This window comes from Tripterygium wilfordii, chromosome 3, assembly GCF_013401445.1.
Source record: "Tripterygium wilfordii isolate XIE 37 chromosome 3, ASM1340144v1, whole genome shotgun sequence".
Classification (NCBI taxonomy): Eukaryota; Viridiplantae; Streptophyta; class Magnoliopsida; order Celastrales; family Celastraceae; genus Tripterygium; species Tripterygium wilfordii.
The window spans coordinates 8,338,573-8,363,726 of NC_052234.1; the positions used below are offsets into that span (position 1 = coordinate 8,338,573).

Genomic DNA, 25,154 nt, shown 5'->3' on the forward strand with positions numbered 1-25,154 from the left:
AAGAAGTTTGTCATTCCTTATAAATTATACTCCAAACCCAACATTTTCCGATTTGAGATTGTCATCGGTAGAGGCTACTCCAGAAAGACTACACTAGCTACTCATCATTTTTCGTTATGAGATTCTCATCATCAAGGTGGGTGTGAGTACATCTTAATATTTATTAATTATTTAATTTCCATTTTGTCTTCTTTTAAATTCAGAAAAAAAAATTAAGGAAAAAAAAACACAAAGAATTGATATTTTGCGACGCCTTTTTTTGATCGAATCAAAACTCTCCATCTCTCCAGAGGGACTGAGAGAGAAGCCAGGACCGATCACCACGTAAGAGTAATCACCGAGAGAGAGAGAGAGGGCGATCTGAGCGGGTAGAGCGTACAAATGGGCACGCTTCAGACGTGGAGAAAGGCCTATGGCGCCCTCAAAGACTCGACCAAAGTTGGTCTCGCCCATGTCAACAGTGATTACGCGGTACTTCTTCGCACCATCTTTAATCTCTCTCCATCTCCGTGTCTTTCACAATTTGATTTGTTTGTTTTTTGTGCGTTTTGATTGGGTTATGCGATTAGGAGTTGGATGTTGCCATAGTCAAAGCAACGAATCATGTCGAGTGTCCGCCCAAGGAACGACACCTTCGAAGTCTGTTTTCTATTCCTTTTCTTTTTAGCGTTTGAATTTTTATGATAATCGAGGGATCCAATTTTGAATATGCGGATCTGTAATTGTTTGATTCTTCCGCAGAAATCTTGCTGGCAACATCGGCGGTTCGACCTCGAGCAGATGTTGCTTATTGTATTCATGCTCTTTCCCGTCGATTGGCCAAGACTCACAATTGGACGGTATGTTTAGAATTCTGCGTATATTTTATTGTGTTTGTGATGGTGATTTTTGTTTGAAATGGATTGGGATTTGGGATTATTATGTGTTCATAGACCTGCTTTTGATTATTATAGTGGTTCATTTTATTTAGTTCTGGATGTTTGAACTTTGAACTTTGTTGTACTCCCTTCTGATATATGTATGGATTGCTGAATGCAATCACAATTTTTTAGTATTCATTGGTGTAAATTTATCATGCTTTCCTGCTTAACTAATAACTAGATCTTTGTTGTGATCGAAGACTCAGAATGGTTATTCTTGAAGACTAATTTTAGTATTGCTTGCAACACCCTTCTTGAACAAGGGAAAATGTTGGCGCAGGTTGCTTCAATGCAACCTAGACATAACAAGTTTAAACCACAGAAACAACCTCTATCACCATAGTGGGAGCCATTTGCTCGGGTCGTATTTCCTTTTTAACACCCTTTTGGACCACTACGGCATTAAAAGTTGCTTTAATCTTTTTTATCCTACTTCCAATTTTATAACATTGCTCCTAACTTCGCATTGGAATTTTTCGGTTAGTAGCCCATGGCCAATTCTGAAATAGAATGTGTCCAAGAAAATCACATTTAATTTGCATTAAGATATTAGATATTAGATGAGTTAATAAACGTAAGAAAGGACTTGTAGAATTATTGTTACTGCAGCATGCATTTTTGATTTATTCTTTATGAAATTTCCTTTGTTGAAAGTTTCTTTCGATATGATGTAATCCCCTAAGGAATGTCTCATGATATCATCTTAAAGTTGTAAACTCTACCTAAGACTATGCATATAGAGTGTTGTGTTGTGCCATTGAACAGAGCTTGTGCCAGTTGATGTGCAATTATAATATCCTCTAATTGAGCCTTTGGTAGTGTGCCTGTTTATTTGTTGACTCTGATGGTACCAGCTCACATGAACTCACTAGGGAGACTCTGAATAAAGAAAAAGGGAATTTCTATCAGTGCTTGACTGTGATCACAACAATGAATACAAAGGGAAGCCATTCAAACTACTAAATTAGCTTTAGATATAAGGAGAACGCAACTGGACTATGAATCGTTACAACAGCAATAAGTCCTAGTGTTATAATATGTTATAGGGTTATTGGCCTGAATGCTTAGCAAGATTACTTGGATCCACCCTCTAAATGCTCATGCACCCTCCATCACATCTAATTATACTTTCTTAATTAATTTAATAATTTATCACAACGTTATCCTTTCTTATTACTTTCATCCATGTCTTTTATTTTTGGGGCATAGCTCCCGTCATTTAAAATCTTCTACTTGAATTTCTGACCTTTTCCGAACTATGGTATTCGCATCCTTACATTATGCACCTATATCATCTTGGGCAATTTTTTCTCTTGTGCTATCTTCACTCGGAGCTTTTTATAGCTTAGGTCAAATATCTTTTCCTTTTGTTTTCAAGCATCGACGTCAACATTCAGCTTTCAATAAATTAATTTTAAGCATGGTCTGTCTTGACAATATAGTATTTCTTTTAGAGCATAAGCATAGGTAGGTATTTAACTAGCCTAGGAAAGAAAAAATATTTAGTTTCAAGTATACACTTTGGTTGATCAAAAGCCAGTTGTACTTTTTCATTTTGCCCAATAAACCTTAACTCAATGAGGTATAACATATCAACTCATTGTTATTTTGATGAATTCAATTAATGTGAATAATCGACCTAACTTAAATAGCCTATAACATCATCTCTTGTCCTACCATTTCATAATTTATAGTTTATTTCTTTTGCAGTCCTCCTTAGTCTCACAACATGTAGCTTCTGGGTGTATCTTTATGTCGCATAGATTTTGGCAAATTGGCTTTCAACATACTACCGCCTTACTACTTTATCCATCCTTGGGACCATATAATGCAGTAAAAATGGTTGATATAAAGTTATTATGTGTTACTATTCTAACCCTACAAGTTAACTTGTTGGGTTGGGGCACTTCACATCATTTATACATATTCTAACACTCCCCCTCACGTGTGGGCTATGCAAACCGACTGCCCAACATGTGCACAACAAACAAGGCCCAATATTAGAGCTACTCTCACACAAGGCCCTCACTAGGGGCAACAACATGCACACACAAAGGCCTGCACTTGGGGCAACAACAAATCTCCCGCCACCCAAAAAGTTGACTTATTTTGTCGAATGTCAGCGGAACTAATCTTAACATGGCATTGGAGCTAAGGTTTGAACCAAAGACCTCTTGCTCCGATACCATGTTAAGATTAGTTACTTTGCCATTCAACCTGATAAGTTAACTTGTTTGGTTGGGGTATTTCATATCATTTATACATATTCTAACATTATGTATCATTGATAGTATAGATTAAGAGTTGATGTTTCCATCGTTGCATTTTGTGCATTACATCCTCAATTTTCTGTCAGGGGAGTGTTGAAGTAAGCTGTAGTTGTACATGGTGTGCTTTATATAAATATGCAATTGATACTTTTAATGAGGATACGCGGTTTTCTATTGTGTGTGTGGCAGGTGGCATTAAAAACACTCATTGCAATCCATAGATTGTTAAGGGAGGGTGATCCTACTTTTAGAGAGGAGCTACTTAATTTCTCCCAGCGAGGACGCATTCTCCAACTTTCTAATTTCAAGGATGATTCTAGCCCTATAGGTCTCACTCCCTCTCCCTCTCCCTCTCCCTCTCCCTCTCCCTTTTATCACCCTTTTCCTTGTAGTTGAGATAATTGTATCATTGTGTGAGCTTTTTGCATTTAAAAGAGGAGGGAACTTTCTGCGATCCTGAACATCTATTTTGTGTGCTTTTGCCTTCCAGCATGGGATTGCTCTTGCTGGGTACGTACATATGCATTGTTCTTGGAGGAAAGACTTGAGTGCTTCAAGATCTTGAAGTATGACATTGAATCGGAACGACTTCCGAGACCTGCTCAAGGACAGGATAAGGTAGTTTACAAAATTGTGGACTCTACATTTACTTTGATTTAAAAGAAAATGAAGAGATGTGATACTAAAGAGAACAGGTTCTAAGAATGGTTAAATATATCCCTAGATTATGAAACTTGTAAAGAAAAACTACAAAGATGATTTTTTTTTCGGTTTTCTGGGTTTAGTTTTGGAACCAGTTTATATTTCGGAGTTGCAGCTTCCAAAGTTGTTTTTTGAAATAATTGCTTATTCTTTCTAAAAAGACAGAAGCAAGAAAACCAAATAATTATGATGTCAAAGTTAGATCTGTTTGCTGGCAGTTCCGGAGTAGCAGATTCTGTGCTTATCTTCTATATATAATGCTCATGTAATTGATAAATTTGTATTTTTCATTCCGAGAGCTTAGAATCTTTGATCTGTTTTCTTACTTTTCAAGAATATACTCGGTTGTTCTGACGTTAGAGTTTGTGTGAATTTATTTTATTATCTTTTTGGGTACAGCGCGCCAATGTCATATGGAGACTTTATAAATGATGTTGGATTTGGATTATTGATTTTTGTGGTTTCCCAGCACTATTATTGTCAGGAACTCCTCGACTTGTTTGGTTCATTCAGTTGGCTGGGCTAGGGTTATCGCCTCTTGAACTTGTATGGAATGTGATGGGAGTAAAATGATTTTTCCTTTCTGCTTCTCTCCTTGTATCAGCCTGTAAACTTGGTTAAGGAAGCCTTTTTATTTGTGAATTCTTTCTATTTATGTCGTTGGTGCTATAATTTTTTCGGAATCATGGGACTGTATATTTTATTGTAAATCTAGTTGTTTTCATTATTTCTTAGCAGCAAATAAATGAAAAGGCATATGATCATAGTGGCTATGATATATGCTTCAGATTATATGATTGAAGGGTCACACCACTAGGTGAAGGCTTTACCCTTCTTACCTGGAACTTTGCAACTTACTTTGTTTCCACAAAAATTTTGACGGCCACTGACCAGGGTCTCGAGTCTTTATAATCTCGCAATGGTTTATATTTAACAGTTCAGCCTTTCTGAAAACTGAGGAGTCCTGTGACTGCTAATGTTGGGAAGATGCTTATCATAGTCTTTTAACTCGTCTTAAGAAGTGCAAGAGCTATTTAGAATGCGGAGGTTGGGACTTGGGATTTGTTATGTTAGGTATCATGTCTTTGACGGTTGCAACTCATGAATTTGAAGTGTTGGCAAGTGTCCTCTTTTAACTTAGAAAACAAAGTTGCAAATGTTCTTCCTTGTATCTTTTAGTTATCTGAATGGTTATTGTAATGTGAGGATTACTTATGCTCAAGTTCTGAGAATTATTTTAAGGCCTTCTCTTGAGCTTTTGAAATCTTATGGAGGTCTCCTATTGGTTTAGACTTTAGAGGACACTTTTCAACAATCAATGATTATCGTGTTCTTGGTTCAATAATTTTTATCAGGCTGAAATATTTCGTAGATATGATGCATTCTTTTGATGTGACAAATAGTATATGAATATTATTAGTACTTCGTTAGTTTAATGCCAATGATGTACTACTTGAAATATATTTTCCTTCTTATTTCTTCAGTTTCACTTGAAGGTGCCCTGGATAATTATTACTGGTTGTGTACACTAAAAGTTGCTATTAATATTGAAGATTGCATTGGGCACGATGAAGTTTTTGGTAATTTATTTATGTGATAGGTATTATTGATCATTGCTCGTTTTGAACTTGCAGGGCTACAGTAAAACACGAGAATTAGACAGTGAAGATCTGTTGGAGCAGTTGCCTGCTTTGCAGCAGTTGCTGTATCGTCTTATTAGTTGCCGGGTACTTTCCTTGTTACTTATAAGTTATAATAAAGCCTGACTTTAATGTGCACTCTTATTTTGTTCGACTCCTTTATTTGTTGTTAGTGCATGGAAATTTGGAAGAACCAAAGACATTGATACTTCTCTTTAACTTAACAGCCTGAAGGTGCAGCTGTTGCCAACTATGTTATACAGTATGCTCTGGCACTGGTATGTTCAGGATCTCTCCTGCACACATTGATGCACAATCTCTTTTCTTTTTTGTACTGAAATCTTTTTTTTTTCTATATTCTATTGAGGTTCTGTTTATTTCTTCTAACATTTAAATTATTCACCGTTTTTCTTTTATTGTTAAGAATTTGCAAGAATAGGCTGTAATTTATTAGTAAAGATTGGATCCAGTGGTGTTAGTAATGCAGATGTTATTGGCAAGAAGTTCAACAAAAATTCATTCGAGTGTTTTTTGATATTGGAGGCAGCAACAATCTACTAATATACTTCTCTTTGGTGTCATCTTAAAATATTCTTCTTGAACCTCTTGTTTCTTTTTGATTTATGTGTGTAGCAGCGATGCGATCGTCAACTGATTGAAGATAGGAAGTTATGAATAAAAAATTAATCTAACTTAGAAGACCACGTGCCATTATTGATTTAGTGATAAAATAACCAGTCTTTACATGAAATAATTAAGGTGGTTGTTGTCTGCTCTGTGCACTCTTATAACTTGCATCAGTAGAATAGGCTCTTAGTGGAAATGAAGCTATGTCCTCCTCTCTGTGGGCCAGGGGAAGGAGGTAATATTGGTTAATTACCTATAATTGAGTAGCCTATTGCTACATTGTTTCGATAAACTTCATCATGACTTCCTTGCTTTTAAATATTACCCATGCCTGCATGCAAATGTGTGGCTTGTGTCCATGGATGTCGCATTACTAAGTACTATATTTTATCAGAAGAGTTTATGCCATTGTTTTCCTCTGGTTCTCTTCCCTGTTTCCCCAAAGTGGTCAGACTTGCATGAGTTGTCGGGAAAATAGTAGCAGAAAATATTATTTCCATTCACCCACCTTCCGGTAAAGAAACATCAATTAAAATGCAAACTTTAAGATTTACACTGCTAGGTGCTTAGTAACACAGCTGGTCCTGAGCACGAACAAATGAGGGTAGTTGTGAGCTGGCAGACAGCATAAAACTTTGTCGAAATATATGAACATGAATCCGAAGTATGATGATGATGATTTCTGTTGACCTATTTTGAACCCTGCACTTGACAGGTACTGAAGGAGAGCTTTAAAATCTATTGTGCTATTAATGATGGAATAATCAATCTTGTTGATAAGGTGACTTGGCCTTTTAATTTTTGGTTTCTAGCCATGCTTAATTTTTGTTTCATTATTGAATAACTTGGTGTAATTGCAGTTTTTTGAGATGCCAAGACATGAAGCTATGAAAGCTCTTGATATCTACAAACGAGCTGGCCAGCAGGTGAATTGATTTATTTTGTTTTGTTTTTTTATGATGTGCAACCTCTTTGAGGTTGTGCCTCATTGAACCCATCGTGCACTTGGTAAACCACAGATATATCAACCCATCTACTGTCATAGCATATTTGAGTTTTGGTGTTCTATTGAGCAAATTTGGCTTTCTTGTCTAGGCTGGGAGCCTTTCTGATTTCTATGAGGTTTGCAGAGGATTGGAACTTGCAAGGAATTTCCAATTTCCTGTTCTGAGAGAGGTATTGACTGGGACTCTATGCTTCATTTATTTAAATGGTGTCCTTGTTGCAGTGATCTCATCTATGTTAACATTATGTTGACCTTTCTTCAGCCGCCGCAATCCTTTCTTACTACCATGGAAGAGTACATAAGGGAGGCCCCTCGCGTGGTTACTGTTCCAAGTGAGCCATTGGTCAGTAGTGTGCAAAATTATCTCTTTCAAGTTTCTTTCCTTTGCTATGCGGTGTTTATCTATTTATGAATTGATACAACCTACAAATTAGACCTGTGAAGAAAGATAAAGTGTCCAGGGGTTATAACTTATAAGACAACTTGGATGGTGTCAAACTGTGGACTCTGCTATGCTAGCGAGTAGAAAGAATGTAATTACTAATTAGCAAATTAATAAGAGATTCTCAAGAATTATACTTTTGAAGTACCTAAGCTTGATTTTGAAGAAGCCTTTTTATTGTGGTGACAACACAGTACACGCCAATTGTTTTGATTGCGGGTTTGATCTGTAATTGTCAACTTGTATCTTTTGAAATTGAACATTGTACTTGTAGATATTGTGATATGATTTAATTTTTTGTCATTTTGAACAGCTTCTGACATATAGGCCAGAAGAAGGTCCATCTGAAGACACAAAATCAGACACTGATGAACCTGAACCTCCACCTTCTGATGAGGTTGCTGTGTCTAATGTTGATGTCACTCCTGCTAACCCAACTCAGATTAACATGGAGACAGGAGATCTACTGGTAATCTGTCAGTTCTGAGTTTTGTCAAGTTGCTCAATGTTCATGGGGAACTTACGTTGTTTCTTCCTTTATTTTTTTTCTTTTGTTTCTCATTTTTTGGTGGTTCAGGGATTGGATTATGGTGCACCAAATGCATCCATGATTGAGGAACAAAATGCCTTGGCTTTGGCCATAGTACCTACAGAATCTGGTGAATCTCAGTTGTCCTTCTGACCTTACCTGGTTATGTTAGTTTACTATTTTCACTTACTTGGATGCTCACCTAAAGGATCTTATTTTGCAGATGATGGGCCAACATTTAACTCAAGCGCTACTCAGGCAAAAGATTATGATCCCACTGGTTGGGAACTTGCTCTGGTCACTGCCCCAAGTAGCAACTTATCCTCGGCCAATGAACGGCAACTGGTAAGCTATGCCTTTACTTTTTTGATCGTGTTCTTATTATTTAATTTTATTGATTTATATGTCATGTACAGCCATTCTAATGTGAGATTAGTAAACTGTTGAAGGTGCTGGCTGTTATTGCTTGCTTGAGCCATTGTAGAATCATAGTGTTGTATATTGAAGATATGCGAATAAGAAATACTTTGTCTATGCATGTTAATAAGATCCACGAAACTATTAAAAAATTAAGGTTAAAAAACAGGGATTATGGTTAAGACTGAAATGAGAGAAGCATGTAGTGGAATATTATGCTGGAGAAAGAGGGTTTCCACCAAACACATTTTTTTGGTAACCGAAAATTCCCCAGCCCAACATGCCCAATGGACAGCTGAGCTGACATTTCCTCCAAACACTCATGTCCGTAGGACTGATATCTGTTGTTTTCTGCAATTGTGTTCTGGTTTAGATTTATGTGCCCATAGATTAGTTAAGCCGTTATGCTCCTTGTACTTTAGATGTGTGGTTTTTGATGACCACCAAACAGAACAATAGGACCTAAACAGAAGAATAATAATTGGTAGTTAAGGCGTATTTTGTGGACTAATGGTGCAATGTTGTTGATGTAGTTTTTAAACTAATGATGTAAATTTTGTTTAGCATTGAATGATCCGGAAACTCTTAACCCCAAATTAATCCCAAAATCAAGAACCTTAGGACAGAAATTCACAATTCTTGGTTTTGATGACCACCAAACAGAACAATAGCACCTAAACAGAAGAATAATAATTGGTAGTTAAGGCGTATTTTGTGGACTAGCGGTGCAATGTTGCTGATGTAGTTTTTAAACTACTGATGTAAACTTTGTTTATCATTGAACGAACCAGAAACCCTAACCCCAAGTTAATCCCAAAATCAAGAACCTTAGGACAGAAATTCTCAATTCCTGGTTTTGATGACCACCAAACAGAACAATAGGACCTAAACAGAAGAATAATAATTGGCAGTTAAGGCGTATTTTGTGGACTAGCGGTGCAATGTTGCTGATGTAGTTTTTAAACTACTGATGTAAATTTTGTTTAGCATTGAAAGAACCAGACCCCTAACCCCAAATTAATCCCAAAATCAAGAACCTTAGGACAAAAATTCGCAATTCCTGGATTTCTAAAATTGAGATAAAGCATCCAGAAAACAAGAGTATAGTGGCTGAATCTTTAAATTAGAATAGTATTGCCCTAAATCTCTCAGGTAGGTAGGGTCGGATAGGCTCACCTTCCCCTCTCAGCCTCTCACTGAGCTTGTAAAGCAATCTCTCATATTGCAAATTATTGCTGTGCAAATTCAGTCTCTGATTACTGAGGCAAGCAAGCCTTTAAATATGCAACGAAAGACTAGCAATATTAGAAAACCTAGAAGCACGTAGGCTTCATGGGTTAAGGTGTAAGGCCTGCCTTTATTTGGAAAAGTAATTAAAAGGGAATCCTCCTGACCCTTGACTAAAATATTTTTTTAAAAAAAAACATAATACTGGCTGCTGCCCTGCAACAGTTGTTCATTGGTCAACACAAGTTCTTTTCGTAAGTGGAATCTATGGTTGCCTATGGCAACAATGATACAAAGTAAAAACCTGATCTTGGGGACTTTTTTTCTAAAAACCTGATGTTGACGACTTTTTTATTTCCTTCTCAAACTTGAGACCCTGGGACTTGATGATGGCACTTGAAAGTGAAACCCATAATATCTCATGAACATGTAGAAAAAATTGTGATAAACTCCTTAGGATTTCGAACACTTTGAAGATACGCTAAAAACAACTAATTAAAATCAATTTATTCATAATAAACAAAAGAAAGAAAAAAAAAACCTGTGATATTTTCTAGATGGTGAAACAACCAACAGCTTTTCTTATTTCAAAGGCAGGACTTGTATGGTGAAAGGGGGGAGGTGTACTTCCCTTTTGGTGGATTTAACTGATCTTGGTGTGTGTTGTCAATGAATTGTAGGCTGGTGGATTGGACTCGCTCACGCTCAATAGTCTGTATGATGAAGCAGCATATAGAGCTGTCCGGCAGCCAGCATATGGAGTAGCAGCTCCAAATCCGTTTGAGACACAGGATCCTTTTGCTGTGTCTAATAGCATTGCACCCCCGCCCACTGTTCAAATGGCCGCAATGGGTCAACAGCCGCCCAATCCCTTCACGCAATACCCGCCTACTTACCAGCAGCCATTTCAGCAGCAAAATGTGATGATGACCCCAACAAATCCTTTCGGTGACCCAGGCTTTGGGACATTTGCTGGAAATCCCGTTCCTCATCAACAAACTACCAATCCATTTGGGAGCTCAGGTCTTTTGTGATAATTTATGTGAATACTTGATAATGTAATCTAGGTTTTTCTTGCACACCATTCTGTTTTTGTTTGTTCGTCTGTCTTGTCAGGTTTGCGTTTATTTTTCCATCAAAGTTTAAATTGGTGCTTCTCAAAATTGATCAATTATTTGTGTAGCATAATACAAATTTTTTTGTAGTTGCTCTGATATGAGGCATCGCCATGTACTCGCGTACGGTACCGGAGACGATTGTTATGGTTGGTACCTTGTAAATGATTTGGTTCATTGTATTCACTTGGACTTGTATGTACTAATAAAGTTCGATTATTTCACAATCTACATCAATTATAGTATGGTCAATTTAGTTCAACTTTAATTAAGTGAGAGATGATGGAAAGTAAGAGAGGAAAAAAGAGAGTGGAGTGTTTGCTCAAGTGTGTCCATTGTGGGTGTATTGAAATGTAGTACTTGTTAAATTGATAGTTGCAGAAGAATTGATGTGTTTGGAGTGTGGGCACATTGTGGATGCTCTAATAACAACAATAAAGGAATAAGCTTCTACCCTATTTTTATAAGAGAGTGTCATCTCTAAAAGTTCGGGGTTCCATTTCTACTTTGAGCTCGTACATGAAAATTTCACATAATTTTAAAGGTATTTCGTTGACACAGTTTGTAAGTTATTGCTCATCCAGTACACACCTAAATATTACTATTTGTGAGACTTGCATAAAAGCTAAGGGTGTACATTAGGTATTGAAACCCGACCTGGTGATCCAGTCCGGCCCGGTTCTTATTGAACTGGTTCGAATAAAGATCCACAATGCTATCTTTATGGATTTTTGGGTTATTGGATCACCCGATAATCATGTTAATGGTTACCGGTAGGGTGAATTCCATCTTGTAAAACACTGGATCGGGTCGGACCCGATCGATAACTTAGGATCCGACCCGATGTATACCCCTTTGAAAACCATGGAGTAGTCCGTCAAAGAGCTCAAATGGTTTTCATGGCCGCTAAGCCCAAAAGACCAAGTCAATTGTTTTCCACTTTTAACCAGGTGACGCGCGCGCAGCTTGGCAGCCAAAGCCTTAAAAACTTCTCTTTCCCTTCAACGAAGGAGGATGATCTGTTTCGCCAATATGTGTTGAAGGAGTTGCCCATGACATGATGTTGGATTGTTCTTGGGAGAAAGGTGCAAAAGCTCTCCTATCTTGGCTTAATGGTTTGAAGGTTTTATAACCTATTTGCATCTTGGAGCAACTTTTACTCAATAATGACATAGATTTGCCATCTCTAGTTGTTTTGTTTTTTTGCATCCTCAAAGCAACAAAGATTCAGGTTTTACTTCGAACAAATAACTAAAACAACGATATAGTTACATAAAACTTGATATAAATCTTTTCCAACAATTTTTCACACAGAAACAGCAATCCATTTCATCATAGAACCAACAGAGCTAGTCTACCAACATCAAACAGCAAAAAGCTTGCTGAGTTTTTTGTTCTCTTTTAATACAAATCAAAAGCTGCTGACAAGCGATCGGACAGCGTTTTTTCCATATCTGGAATCCGCAAGATGATTCTGATATTGCTCCAGCTCCATTTCAAGTTTTCTGTGTAAGGGAGGCTCTGCAACCTGAAAATAAAATTTTCTCCTGTTGGCATATTTTCAAAGGAAAAAAAAAACAACAAACTTTCAAGAACATCAAAGTTCAAGGACTTACCTTTGTGACTTCTAATGCTGTTTGGATCACATATTTCCCATATTGATCTCCGGCAAGTTGTTGGAGATGACGGCCACTCTGAAGCAGATCCTTAACGACAAAATTCATAACCGGAGACGGCCTTAAACATTTTTCTACCACAAAGCTACCACCTTTCAGCATTGAGAGCCTCACATAGTGACCTTTAAGGTTCCTACATATCTTTGCAGTATAAACAGGGTGCTTCAAGTCTAAAACGCGCTGCACGGCATGGTTCCTGAGACAATTTCGATAAATTTCAGCGAGAAAAGAAGACAGAATAGGGTTTTGACAGCAATCTGTATCATATATATGTTGCTGAAATTAGGATAGGAAGTGAAACTTACCCGAAAGAGTCCTGTGACAGAGACACTGCATGATCAGACACTATATCTAAGAGTTTATCTTTATACGAGCCTTTCGTTTGCTCCATGAAAATCTGGAAGCTTTTACATCCATGCTGATGCGTGGTTAGTCGAAGACAGTTCTCTGTAGCAGCTATGAATAATAACTGAAATCAAAGAAAGAGAGAACAAACTTAATAAAAAGGTATAGAAGAAGAATACCCTATTACAGAAGAAAAGATTGTAAAAAGAAAAAAATTACCTTATTCTTCTTGGGGGTGAGGATCTCCAAACACTGGAATATAACACTAGCTCCATGTCTATTAGTCATTAAGTTAAAAAATCCGATGGACAGACCACGCACAATGATCGATATCAATGGTGATTTCTTATGCACTTGAATCAGCTTGTTCATTGAGATTGATCTGTTCAAAAGAATTAGTGTGTGTATTAGTCTTTTAGGTGATTGATTATCAGCATAAACAGAATAAACCCACATAACAAAAAGTTCTACATTACCCGTATTCGCCACATAATGCATCAAGAAACCATCGATAGTTCTTACTGATTCTGAGTACAATCTGCAACAACTGATCTTCTTCACAAGATTCAATCAGTTTCACAAACATTCTATGTCCATCTTGGTCAGTCATCAACATGAGGATTGTGTCGATAAGACTGTCGAACACCCCTGATATCAGTTTTCGGTCCTTCTTCTCCAAAGTCTTCAAAATATCCTCAAACAGTTTTCTGTTATAATCTATGTACCATTGATGGAAATAGTTGAAATCCCAATCACATTTGTAGCAACTCTCACCATTTATAAGACAACAAATTTCTTCGACGGGATCGTTAACCATTCTACGCTTATTTTCTGCAAAAAAATTTATCACAGGACTCACTTTGAAAGTTAAAAACAAAGACAGTGTACTAGTACCAGAACATGTAGAGATGAAGTAGCTAGGAGTAGGAGGATGACAAACCTTTGAGAATCGCCTTAACGCAACGCAGCATGTCATGAATCAATGAACCGAAGTCACCCATTGAAGGAAGTGAGCCAAGAATCAATTAAACAGTGAAGATTACAGTTATATACATAGAGGATCAATGGTGGTACTAATCAGGATTACTTGTTCTATTTAGAGTCGGATTAAAGAAGATTAAGAAGCTTAAGTTTTTTAATTGATTTTCAAAATTATAATGTCTTGGGCTTGGGCTTGGTCCTGGTCCTGGCCCTATGTGATCCATGTAAAAAGTCGGCTAACATTGGCCCAGTTACTCAATTATTCTCCACCGTCCAATTAAACCCTAACGAGACTTACTATTAAACCATTTTTCATCTTCGTTTCACCTCCTCCCCCAGTAGCAGCAGAGGCCAGAGTCTTCAAGTCGCAACCCTTTTGCGCTTCGCTGCTTGGTGAGCTTCACTCATGAACTGGGTCTCTCCTGTTTTTTTAGTTTCTTGAATGCTTCTCGAATTCTTCCGATTTCTATTCGTTCTTTGATGTGTTGTGTCGTCCTGTCTGTTTCATTCTCTGGATCAAATTTTCTTTTTTTTACTTTTTCTTTGCTATATGGGTTTAGCATTTGCGCATACGTATACAACCGTGAATTCTTAGACATGCTATTAGGATTGGGTAGATGCGTTTTATTGTTTTCGCTGGTTTTTGAATTATGTTACCGTTATTTTCTTCTCATTAGTTCATGATTTAAATGATTGACGTTGTTTGTGCTGAAATACTGTGAACATAGATGAATGAATATTCTCTAACCATTGGGTTTTCCGACTGCATGTCTGTGTTAGATGATTTCTCTTTGCAAGTACAGGACGAACAATTTATTGTGTCGATGATTTCTCTTTGCAAGCAGATTTGTCAAGATGTTTACCAGCCAGAAGAAAATCCAAAAAGACAAGGGCCTGGAACCCACTGAATTTGAGGTGACAGTTGCACAGGTTAGTTGCTTAAGCTGCTTTCTCATCTTTGTCCTTGCTTTTGGTCTCAAGCGAACTCAGAAGTTTTTTGTTCTTTTTTTTTATTTTTCCTCCTGTTTGAGTGAATACTTGATGTGTCTGCAGGCGCTCTTTGATTTGGAGAATACTAACCCGGAGCTAAAAAGTGACCTAAAAGATCTGTTCATCAACTCTGCTGTGTATGAATATTACTGGTTTCATCTGTTACTGTTAAAACTCCGCATGCTAATCGTTCCATTTTTACTAATCATAAGAAATCCTTGTTAATCTACAGACAGATGGACTTTGCTGGAAGTCGCAGAGCTCTTGTCGTTTATGTTCCCTACAGACTGAGGAAGGCGTATCGCAAGATTCATATCCGCCTTGTTAGAGAGCTAGAGAAAAAATTCAGTGGATCGGTAGAGATTGATCCTTATGATTTTTTAATATTGTAAAACTTGTTTCACAAGCTTGCAAAAAGTTTCATGAATCATGATGCATGTTTACTGGATTTTCTTTTCCATCATAAAGTTAATTATCATTTGGATAGAAAATAGTTACTGAACTTGAAAGCATATTATATTTATATTTCTTAGCAACAATTTCTTTAGATGGTATTTGGATGTTTCAAATTGAAAGGAATCATCATCAATTCATTATCATCATGCCTTTATCCCAAAAGTTTGGGGTCAGCTACATGGGTCTATGAGTTCTAGGAATGTTGATTTTTAGGTGGCTATTTTTGCAGGATGTCGTCCTCGTTGCTACCAGAAGGATTGTGCGGCCACCAAAAAAAGGCTCTGCTGTTCAGCGTCCCCGTTCCCGCACGCTAACATCTGTCCACGAGGCAATTCTTGAGGATGTAGTGTATCCTGCTGAAATTGTTGGGAAACGCATCAGATACAAGCTTGATGGATCCAAAATAATGAAGGTAGGAAAGAACTACAGAATATATAACCTTTGTTTTTTCTCAGTTTCAAACCCATTTCCTATATCAAAATTTTGTATTTTGTGTTGAACCTCTGTCAGATCTTCTTGGACCAAAAGGAGAAGAACAACACGGCATATAAGCTGGAGTCACTTTCTGGGGTTTACAGGAAGCTCACTGGGAAAGATGTAGTTTTTGAATATCCGGCGTCTGATGCACAAGTAGCTGCTTGAATGGGGTTTTGTTTTTTTGGCATTATTTAGTCTATCTGTTATTTTAGTTAGGTTACAGTTGAAACTCAGGAAGTTTTCCTCTAGACTTGATGTACGAATCCTTTAGCATAGGCTGGCACAATTTTTTAAGATAGAGGATCTTGTTTCTTTTTGTGTGATTTGAAAATCCTCAAAACTATTTTGAAAGAAAAATCTGTTTTTTGGTTGTTTGCTAATATCATTATCATATGCCACTGAATTGCTGATGGTGTTCCTACATTGGTCCTGAATTCAGAACTCAATTCATTGCTTGTCAATTCACTGTGAGCAGTGAATGTTATAAATGATGAAGCACTGCTTTATTCAGTAAAGATTTCATGTTACTCGTCTTCAATCTCTTGCATTGCAAGTGGAATTGCAGCAGTATGAATATTGGACTCAAGGAGCAATTCATGTGTGTTTCTTTGTGATTGCCTTTATCTGTTGGTTCAGATTACTAACTAAGCAGAATCTATCACCTTTTATCCGCTGTCTTGTAAACTAGGCCCCATATGGTTTAGACTTTAGATTACAAAAGATGCAAATTACCTTCATTGGCCTTGTGGCGTGATCAACTCTACAGAGAAACATTTAAAGCTGGTTAAATTCGAACAGTAGGTCCCTTTTTGACAGATAAATAAAGCTAATGTGGGCCAAGTGGATTCAATCCACCACCATTATACACCTATATAGAAAGCTGATAATTTAAGTGTGTTCAAGGGAAACATGAATCTAATTTATTTATTTTTTGCAAATAAAATTACAAAGAATGAGTACATTTTGGAAATGATAAAATTACTAATGCTATGCTCTTTTTACTCCATTGTGAGCTGCTCACTTAGGTGCAATTTTAGTAAATATTACATTCTTGTATAAAAAAAAGTGAAAGCAATAAATAATATATATATACTCTTCCGGTATGCTGCTGCTACATTCCGAGTCGCAATGTTTGATAGAACCTGCTATTCACTCCTGCTCTATACAGGTGCAGCTCTGAAGCAGTTGTTAAAGTAATCTCAACATTTGCAGGCAAAAATAAAATGTCTCCTTCACAGACTTCTTCTTTTGATGCTACTGCTAGCATTGTTCCTTCCCCTACTACGACCAAAATAATGGAAGGCCCAGGGATAGCAGGAAACACTGTGGATGCTCCCATGTGAAGAACACACCTATCAACCTCAAATTCATCGAAAGGTGGTAGGTATCTTGTTATGTATGGACTCAAAGGAAATCCTTTCAGTATCTCGGGGAAGCCCTGTAACAAGAAACGAATCAACTTTAAATTTGTCAAAATGCCATTCAGCGTTGCAACCATGAAATACTTATCATCATCAAGATCCTCAGATGCACACGAGAAGATGAATTTTTAATTTATAGACTGCTAATGGGACAAAAGATTGTAAACGCCTTAGTTGAGTTTTGCCAATATAATGTCTAGCAACACCATACCAGCATATGTATCAACAAACAATCAACTGTTCACAACAAAAAACCAACAAGGCAACAATCACTCACTCAGTGCGTTTCTCCAGTAAAGCACACAACCCCCACTTATGGAGAGGATGCATCGCACTCCTCTATAGACTTATCGTAAGGGTGTGAGAACATAGGATGATAAAGAGAAACAATGTTGACGGCGAAGAAAATTACAATGCTGGAACATGTTTACATATCTTTTAAACAACATTGTCATGAGCAGACACACATAAATATATGACGCATACACATGAGAAAGAATACCTAGAAGCAAATATTTAACTTCCATTAATTAATCAACTTAGGAAAACAACGAGCATGTCAAAGAGCGAATAATCATAGACATCAATAAATCTCCTATTTTTTCACTCAATAAGCAATTGCCCATGTGAACTGACTCTGCTTTAATGCATTCACCAACCAAAACTGCACCATCGTAATAAATATTATTCTTTGGCGTTACCTACAATAATAAGGCATCATCTGATGAAGTTGGTATTTTAAATTCTGAATTACTTTCGTGTACTTAAGATATGACAATCACCAAGAACCCAACGGAGTTCATTTAATGCCTCACTTAAAAATCTTAAAGGTTAATATAAAATCAAAAACTCAATCAGATATCTGAGTTCATTTCGTTTACCTGTTTATATGTAAGCATGGAACAAAGGGTTTGGATATCCCGCTGCTTGGGAGTGAGGCCAGCTCTCACTACATTGTCTGATGTTGCCATGCATTCAATACACTCTCCACGTATATAAGCATGCAGTTCGTTCGCCCCAAGATACAATGCTTCGCCAGGATTAAGCTTCACATAATTGAAAAAGAAGGCTGATATGACACCAATATCAGCAGGATACTGCTTTTCTAATTTCAGCACCAACTGTTCCTTATCAGTTAACTGCCTTAACTGAAGGGAGGAAAAAATGGGAAATCCACATGGGTAAGCCATTATATTCTAATCATGCTACGTTCTAACAGAAAATATAATTATTAAAAGATAGATAATGCGTAAAACAGTTCAGCTGACCTGATTTTCCCCGTGCAGACGAAGTTTCATCTTGGATATTGCTTTTGTTGTCATCTCTTTATTAGCTGACATGAGTTGGGTAAAAGCTGATCGCAAAACAGATTTAACTTTCTCAACATCTTGCTCATTCATATTCAAGAGTTGGGTAGCATCTGCACTACCAACCAACTCTACAATCTCAGGAACATTGCGAAGCACACCCTTAAGCTCCTGAAAGACAAATAACAATTTTCTCATATAAAGGAATATAAGTTTGACAAGAGTGCACCCTCATAATGAATAACTGTTAGAATACTTACACCAGAGGACCAAAAACCAAATCAACAATTATTTTCTCATTGCAACCAATCACAGTTGAAATCCAATGGAACCAAATTGAGCATGGAAAAATGGGACCCAAACCTAGGCAGAGAACTCTCTCATCCATTTTCTCTTGTGCTTAACATATTATTATATGGAATAAGTTCATAAAAATCAGATCTGCTTTGGTGCTCTGTCTTGAGGAATTCAAATGAGCGTCAAAAAAGGTTCATAAAAACCATACTGATATGCTTTAAAGAGCAATATACAATCATATATTCCATACTTTATCTGAGCTCTCTCATGTATTAGAAGATAAACTTATTCATTGTTTTAGAGCATTAAAATATTCAGACCCGGTTGCTCATTGACAGCCAGACCATCAATTTGACAAGTATCACAGTCATCCCATCCAAAATCATTCGCAGGGATCTAAACAAAGTATTCATGCCGAAAATAGAAAATAAATAGATGTGATATTAAATACCTCAAGACTTATGAAACCACAAAGGGCCTCAAACTCTGTTATTGCCAAAGCCATTTCTGGCTTGTGATTGTCATCCTTATAAACATTTGGCAGCAACTTGTGCAAAGTCTGTGCCGATTCCTTATCTGGGTGAGCCTGTATCGACAATGCTTTCTCCACTGAAAGAACCTAGCATGACACCAAATCAAACTCATTCAAACCTCCATAAACCAAATAAAACCGAATGTTTTGGTACTCCTTTGCACTTCAAAAGAAATTAATCTTTCAAATTGCGGCCAAAGTATCCCCATCCACATCTAACTAGACCTATTAACCTGTAGAGAATAGTCTATCAAACTCAAAATTCACCAACACTCGTGAAGCTTTGTCATACGTATGGAGGGTTTACATCTAAATATAAGTAGTTTTTAATAAGAATAATAACAACCAAAACAACACCACCACCAACAACTATTATCATCATCATCATCATTGTTACTATTATTATTAAACATCCCAAAAAAGACAGGGGATTAAATATGAATTCAATATACATGAATTTAACACGTGCATTCCCAGTTCGCAAAAGATTTACCAGAAATCAATCGCTGAGAAGCAATTTAAACTGTAAAATATAACACAAACTGAGCAATCAATTTCATATATAAATGCAGAGTTCATGGAGAAGAAAACTACCATACCTTGAACAAGAAAGGGAGATCGGACCCCCACTTGTCCAGAACTCTCGCACCAAGCACATTCGGATTCTTCAAAATCCAGGACTTGAGAGACACGCTCTCTCCACCGCCGTGCCGCGGCACGAGATAAGACGGCCCAGACTCGTGGGTCCCCATCCAAAGCTCCGCGTAAGGCTTATCCGGGTCAATCTCTGACCCAGAATTCCACGCGTACAGCCTGGCGACCTGCGAATCCTCGCCAATTTTTCCCCAATCGTAGTTCTGAACGGAACATCTGAGCCTCTGCACCCTCTTTTGCTTCAATGAGGACGACCCATCATCATTGTTGACAACCTCCATTGATAACCACTCCTTCGTCATGACGATTCCGACTCAAGCAAGCGAAAATGGGGAGAGAATATGCCGTGTGTATTGGGTTGGCATAGACTGGTCGAAGCGGTTATTTAAAGAGGGAAATAAGCCCAAGAGAGAAGAGGGAAGTTACTTAAAGAAGAGAAAAAGAGACAAAGAAGAGAAATGTGAGTGTCCCTGAAACCGATGAGATGGTGGGAAATGACGGAATTTGGAGAGAGAAAAAAAAAAAAAACGGACTCTTTGAGATGGTGAGGGGGGGGGGGGGGGGGAGAGAGTCCTTTCTTTCAAGAGTCAAGAAGGAACTCATATATAATGCATTTTAATTTTCTATAATTAGAACATTTTAATTTCTCTAGCCATCCTTCTCTCATTCAAGCCTGGCAAATTTATTTTAATTTTGGTAGTTTTACTCGATAATTTTTTATTTTTTTTAAATATTGTTAAAAAATCAATTTTCTCCTATTAGCATTAGATTTGATTTTCTCAGATATCATATATTCTGATTTTAAAGTCTTATATTTAATTATTTAAATTTTAAGAATATATATATGTATTTTTCTTTTTTTTCCAACTAAAAGGTTATTCAAAGACATTGAAATCCTAACTTAGTCAAAGAAATCCAATGACACCCCAACCCAACTTCCCCTAAAATTGGTTTTCCTTTTCTTTCGTGTACTTTCGATGAAAACTTGAGGGATGACGTGATGACGGAGGAAAGTCACGGCGTTTACAGTTGGAGACAGAGAGGGGAAGTTCCGGAAGGAGTGGTGGTCGGTCAGATGCTTCGTTTTACAGGTATTTTCCCATGCGGTTGTACGGGAACTTGTAACCGACGTTTCTGTTTCTGTTTATTTTTAGTGGGCCTTGGGCCTACCATTTTCTGTTTTTTTTTTTTTTTTCTGTCAACGATGATTTGAATTTTTTAAAATTTTACTAAATTTAGGAAAAGAAGAAATGTGTTTTTTTTCGTGTACTTTCGATGAAAGGAATTGATTGGAGATTAGGATTTAAAAACAAATAAACAGAAAAGGGAAATTGTTTTTTTATATGAATAAATAAAAATAACTAAATTGAGAGTCGAACCGACACTTTTAGCTACTTTTTTAAAAGAAAAGGGGCAGATGTAATTGTGAAAATCCCAAACTTTCTCTAAATAGGGTTTTGGGTTTTATTAGCATCTCCACTCCAAATCTATCTTAGCTTCATCAATAATGGCGGAATCTATTAGCAGAGCGCTTCGAGATGGCGCTCTAGAAGGCGGGTACGCGCCACCACCAACGGTTGAGGACTCCATTTCTTCGCCGTTTGCGTTCGATGTGTTCACTCACTTTCTCGCCCAACTATCCTCTAACATTTTGACGGGAAAGTCCCAGCCCCGGTCAGTTCACTGGCATCGGAACGCAGTTTGAGCGCAACTTTCGAAATGTAGAGTACTTCAATAATTTTATGTGAATCGTTGGCATTTTGCTTACAGAGGTATTGTGGCTGTTGCGTTTTATGTGGACCTGTTGAAGAGAAGAGGATCCGATCCTGCTTCGTCTAAAAAATGGTGAATGTTCTTTGCTGTATATGTGCATATGCTTTGGTCTGTAATTGTTTACTGAGAAAATGACTGAAAGAAACCACATGGTTGTAGAATGAAAGGGAACTTTTAGTTGATTAGCTTGGAAATTGAATTGTTCTTTGTCCCTACTTTTCTGGAAGATAAGGTCGTTTGACGGTGATTTGACCTTTTCCTTTATTTCTTGATTAGTGGGGGTTGATTGCTACAAGATTCGAATTTTGGATTGTTATGCTGATCCTCTGGGTTGGAAGGATTAGATAATGGATTCTGCAAATACTAGGGATATTTCCCAGGAAGTTTCATCAGAAGTGGCTTGTCTTTGTAAGGATTTGCGGGATTTGGATAAGTTGTACTCTTCAATTATTGAACAGGGGACAGGTAATGTTTTGTCTTTAAATCTGTAGGTCAGTTTTACACGCAAATAATTAATAGTGAAGATAAATTGTGTTCTGTCGAATATGTAATGGTTGGATTCTTGTTCCATTGTTATGTAAGATTTGGATTTTTCTTTACTTGCAGGATTAAGTGGACGTGGAAAAGAACATTTCTCTGTTGCCATAGATTCGGTAATCCTGCTTCCTGCAAATTGCAATCGTGACTATGTGGATAGTTTTGAATATATTCTCTTTTAATAGAAAATATCGAATTGATGTTTCTGTGAGTGCTCTTACAAGATCAATTGGGTGTGCTTGTATCTTGAAGAGTACAGTGTCCACATATTGCTTTGGTATCTTGTTAACCCTATTTATCTGATCTTTTTCCATTTTCTTTTCTGGGCAATATGCTCAAGAATTATGGTTGTAGTGTTGCCTTTTTGTGTGGAGAGTTTTCTGATGTGAATCATCTATGTGAAGAACCTTATCTTTTCCCTAGATTAGTGCATGCAAGTAAACTTCCTGCCTGGTGGCAATGACGTACCTGTAATTTTCATGGGTTTTAGGTTGAGCACAATAGAGTAAAGGCATTATTAGTGCTGGCATGCCTCTTGTAATTTTCAATCACAATTGTCTATGTGAAGAATATTATATTTTTTTCCTAGCTGGTTTATAGTAGGAAACTTCCTGCATAAGGGCCCTGATAGTACTGATCATTTTTATGGGTGAGCAGAAGGAAAAAATGGATTTATATAATTATGATCTTGTACTCAAGATTTGGCCAATTATAAGTTGTTACGAACTGATACAGTTTATTGTCTCATTTTGGACAAGGCGAGCTTCCTTTTCATAATCTTAAAATCCAAAAAACCAAATTCTTTGATATTGATTAGATCTCTTTCTAGGGAACTAAAATCTAATTCATCATTCAAATTGGTAGATTTAGTGGAATGAAAACATTATACTAGGATATGGGAATGAAGTTTGCTATCACTTCTAATGTGTTGTGCCTTCTATCAGTAGAAAAGTGCATACTTGTAAAACTGGTGGAATTATTTTCCATTTATTAAATTGGGAAAATGTAAAATACATATATCAAACCATTCAAATGGTCTATTTGACTTATTTAGGCCATTAACAATTGATGGTTGCACCACATGCGTATGAGTCGGTAATTATATGCTAATATGATCTAATTAATTATGGTTGCACCACATGTATGAGCCTTTTTCAAGTGAGGTTTCAGCCACAAGTTGGATTGGCAAGGATGGTCTATTTCCATCCTGACAACCGTGGTTCGAGTCCCTCCCTCCCCCGCCTTGTACATCCTGGGAACCATGGTTTGAGTATTGGTGATCTCCCTTCCTGTCTGCCTTACCTATCCCTTTGTCTCTCTGGATCGTTGATACTGATTATGAAGTGAACTGATAATATGTTTACTCCTGTCATTAGTGTGAAGAATTCCATATTGAAGTATTGAACAAGCAAGGATCAGCTTTAAATCTGTTTCATCTGGGGATAGAGTAGTTAATCAAAGCCTTGTGCCAAAGGTTGGTTGTGCAACTCCATTTTGGTTGGTGGAATCTACCATCCCCTACACAATTGGCATGCCTACATGAATGAGTAAAGTAGAACTTTAGGATGTACTTTTGTTCAGTATTACTTATCCAGTTATCCTGCATGGGATTGATTTTTTTTTAATAGATGCTAGTCAGTTTACAGCTGTCTGAGAAAGAGCGTATTGAGAGGGCAAATGTTGTACTTCCTTTTGGGAAATTACAAACAAGTGAGAACACTAGTGAGGGGGAGATAATATATTTTCGTGATTCAGATGATGAAATGCCAGAATTCAGACTAGGATCCAGATGTTGATGTGGATATATAGTTGCATTTGCCCCTATTTGTAGTTGCTGACTGAAAGTGCTGCAAATTGGTAATTTGTTGTTTCGATGTTTATTTAGCATCCATGAGCAGTTGTTTAAACACACACATTCCACTTAAAAATAGATTTCTATAGCCATGAAACATTCAATCTGAAATAAATAGTATCATTGAAATATGCTGGGCTTCTGAGTAACTGAGAGCAGAGTTTTAGGTGAAGATGAAATTTGGCTAGTGCTCAACATATTTCCTTCCTTCCACTTTTATGCTACATGTACTTTTTATTCTTCTCCCTTATAAACTTATGATATGATTTTCCTTGGATTATCTCATTTGCTTTTGTTGACACGATTCCATGGTTATGTAGCTTAATTGCAGCCATGGGATGAAATGCAATATGATCTGCTTGACGATGTTCCTACTGGATTTCAAACTATCTTAATATTTGCATCTCCTATGGTGTTCCAAAATTATTTTCACTGAATTTTGGTTGGGAGAAAGAAAAAGCTCTTTAACCATCATTTCTATCTTTTGAATGTGTCTGCAGATTTGTTGCGGAAGGCAGGCCGATTGCTCAATGTTTGGCTGAAATTTGACCATAAAGTTTCTGCAACTTGAACTTTACCTTACTGAAAGCCTGCTGAAAATGAGAGAATGGCCTGACAGGATTAAAGAGCAAGTTATGTAGTGTATATTTCGTGTATGGTCAGCATTTTGTACGATTGAAACAACGTGGTTAAAACATATAGGATTAGCATTTCCGCGATTGTTATGGAAGCAAATTAATCTCTCTGAGTTGTGTACAGCAATAGGTAAACTGTAAGTTGTAAATACTACTTAGATCATTGCTGGAAGAGTCAACAATTTTCCCCACCAAGTACTGCCGCACTAGTGCTTAAGAATAAACTATAGGATAGAAGGTGAATGTCCCCTTTGATTCCATGCTTCTGGCTATATGAATAGAAGGTGATTGTCCTTTGATTTCATCCTTTGAAACCACTACGCTTT

At 37.1% G+C, this 25,154-nt stretch overlaps 4 protein-coding genes and 1 long non-coding RNA gene across 7 annotated transcripts; 3 read left to right on the plus strand and 2 right to left on the minus strand.

Annotated features, from left to right (window-relative positions):
- The first annotated feature begins 227 nt into the window (after positions 1-227).
- Positions 228-11,126, plus strand: LOC119995135 (putative clathrin assembly protein At2g01600). Of its 2 annotated transcripts, none has more exons than XM_038841533.1 (15): positions 228-471; positions 570-639; positions 742-839; positions 3,380-3,518; positions 3,681-3,808; positions 5,527-5,619; positions 5,760-5,810; positions 6,875-6,940; positions 7,020-7,085; positions 7,255-7,335; positions 7,428-7,508; positions 7,921-8,076; positions 8,185-8,266; positions 8,345-8,481; positions 10,461-11,126. In XM_038841533.1, the coding sequence occupies exons 1-15, from the start codon at positions 382-384 to the stop codon at positions 10,812-10,814; spliced, it is 1,692 nt and encodes a 563-aa protein (XP_038697461.1). In that variant the 5' UTR covers positions 228-381; the 3' UTR covers positions 10,815-11,126. The 2 variants fall into 2 exon arrangements, with proteins under 2 accessions (XP_038697461.1, XP_038697462.1); XM_038841534.1 differs by having other exon boundaries at positions 229-471; positions 8,360-8,481.
- A 750-nt stretch (positions 11,127-11,876) lies between these two features.
- On the minus strand, positions 11,877-13,892 carry LOC119995601 (pumilio homolog 12-like). Its single transcript, XM_038842112.1, has 7 exons — positions 13,393-13,892; positions 13,136-13,298; positions 12,877-13,040; positions 12,512-12,767; positions 12,322-12,423; positions 12,134-12,146; positions 11,877-12,028 (listed from the first exon to the last, which is right to left on the minus strand). Exons 1-7 carry the CDS (start codon positions 13,890-13,892, stop codon positions 11,877-11,879), a joined length of 1,350 nt encoding a protein of 449 aa, XP_038698040.1.
- A 293-nt stretch (positions 13,893-14,185) lies between these two features.
- Positions 14,186-16,151, plus strand: LOC119995054 (40S ribosomal protein S7-like). Of its 2 annotated transcripts, none has more exons than XM_038841416.1 (6): positions 14,186-14,290; positions 14,743-14,827; positions 14,951-15,024; positions 15,120-15,243; positions 15,573-15,755; positions 15,854-16,151. In XM_038841416.1, exons 2-6 carry the CDS (start codon positions 14,753-14,755, stop codon positions 15,983-15,985), a joined length of 588 nt encoding a protein of 195 aa, XP_038697344.1. In that variant the 5' UTR covers positions 14,186-14,290; positions 14,743-14,752; the 3' UTR covers positions 15,986-16,151. The 2 variants fall into 2 exon arrangements, with proteins under 2 accessions (XP_038697344.1, XP_038697346.1); XM_038841418.1 differs by having other exon boundaries at positions 14,207-14,290; positions 14,678-14,827.
- Positions 16,152-16,717: 566 nt separating this feature from the next.
- LOC119987451 (mannose-6-phosphate isomerase 1-like) lies at positions 16,718-20,581 on the minus strand. The gene is made up of 5 exons (XM_038832375.1): positions 19,977-20,581; positions 19,297-19,464; positions 18,510-18,719; positions 18,123-18,389; positions 16,718-17,258 (listed from the first exon to the last, which is right to left on the minus strand). Exons 1-5 carry the CDS (start codon positions 20,331-20,333, stop codon positions 16,932-16,934), a joined length of 1,329 nt encoding a protein of 442 aa, XP_038688303.1. The 5' UTR covers positions 20,334-20,581; the 3' UTR covers positions 16,718-16,931.
- A 319-nt stretch (positions 20,582-20,900) lies between these two features.
- Positions 20,901-24,805, plus strand: LOC119995282. The gene is made up of 4 exons (XR_005467649.1): positions 20,901-21,122; positions 22,081-22,269; positions 22,411-22,457; positions 24,694-24,805. It is a non-coding gene; the product is annotated as an uncharacterized LOC119995282 (long non-coding RNA).
- The last annotated feature ends 349 nt before the right edge of the window (positions 24,806-25,154 follow it).

What these genes read in the sequence shown, in the direction of transcription:
- LOC119995135 (XM_038841533.1), top strand. Translation starts at nt 382, where the DNA reads ATGGGCACGCTTCAGACGTGGAGAAAGGCCTATGGCGCCCTCAAAGAC. An exon ending in ATGTCAACAGTGATTACGCG is followed by an intron (nt 472 to 569) that starts GTACTTCTTCGC and finishes TTATGCGATTAG; the next exon opens with GAGTTGGATGTTGCCATAGT. An exon ending in CATAGTACCTACAGAATCTG is followed by an intron (nt 8,267 to 8,344) that starts GTGAATCTCAGT and finishes GCTCACCTAAAG; the next exon opens with GATCTTATTTTGCAGATGAT.
- LOC119995601 (XM_038842112.1), bottom strand. Translation starts at nt 13,892, where the DNA reads ATGACATGCTGCGTTGCGTTAAGGCGATTCTCAAAGGTTTGTCATCCT. An exon ending in GCATTATGTGGCGAATACGG is followed by an intron (nt 13,299 to 13,392) that starts GTAATGTAGAAC and finishes TCTTTTGAACAG; the next exon opens with ATCAATCTCAATGAACAAGC. An exon ending in TCACCCCCAAGAAGAATAAG is followed by an intron (nt 13,041 to 13,135) that starts GTAATTTTTTTC and finishes CTTTGATTTCAG; the next exon opens with TTATTATTCATAGCTGCTAC.
- LOC119995054 (XM_038841416.1), top strand. Translation starts at nt 14,753, where the DNA reads ATGTTTACCAGCCAGAAGAAAATCCAAAAAGACAAGGGCCTGGAACCC. An exon ending in TTGAGGTGACAGTTGCACAG is followed by an intron (nt 14,828 to 14,950) that starts GTTAGTTGCTTA and finishes ATGTGTCTGCAG; the next exon opens with GCGCTCTTTGATTTGGAGAA. An exon ending in CTGTTCATCAACTCTGCTGT is followed by an intron (nt 15,025 to 15,119) that starts GTATGAATATTA and finishes GTTAATCTACAG; the next exon opens with ACAGATGGACTTTGCTGGAA.
- LOC119987451 (XM_038832375.1), bottom strand. Translation starts at nt 20,333, where the DNA reads ATGACGAAGGAGTGGTTATCAATGGAGGTTGTCAACAATGATGATGGG. An exon ending in GTGGTTTCATAAGTCTTGAG is followed by an intron (nt 18,720 to 19,296) that starts GTATTTAATATC and finishes TTTGTCTTTCAG; the next exon opens with GAGCTTAAGGGTGTGCTTCG. An exon ending in CCATGCTTACATATAAACAG is followed by an intron (nt 17,259 to 18,122) that starts GTAAACGAAATG and finishes TTCTTGTTACAG; the next exon opens with GGCTTCCCCGAGATACTGAA.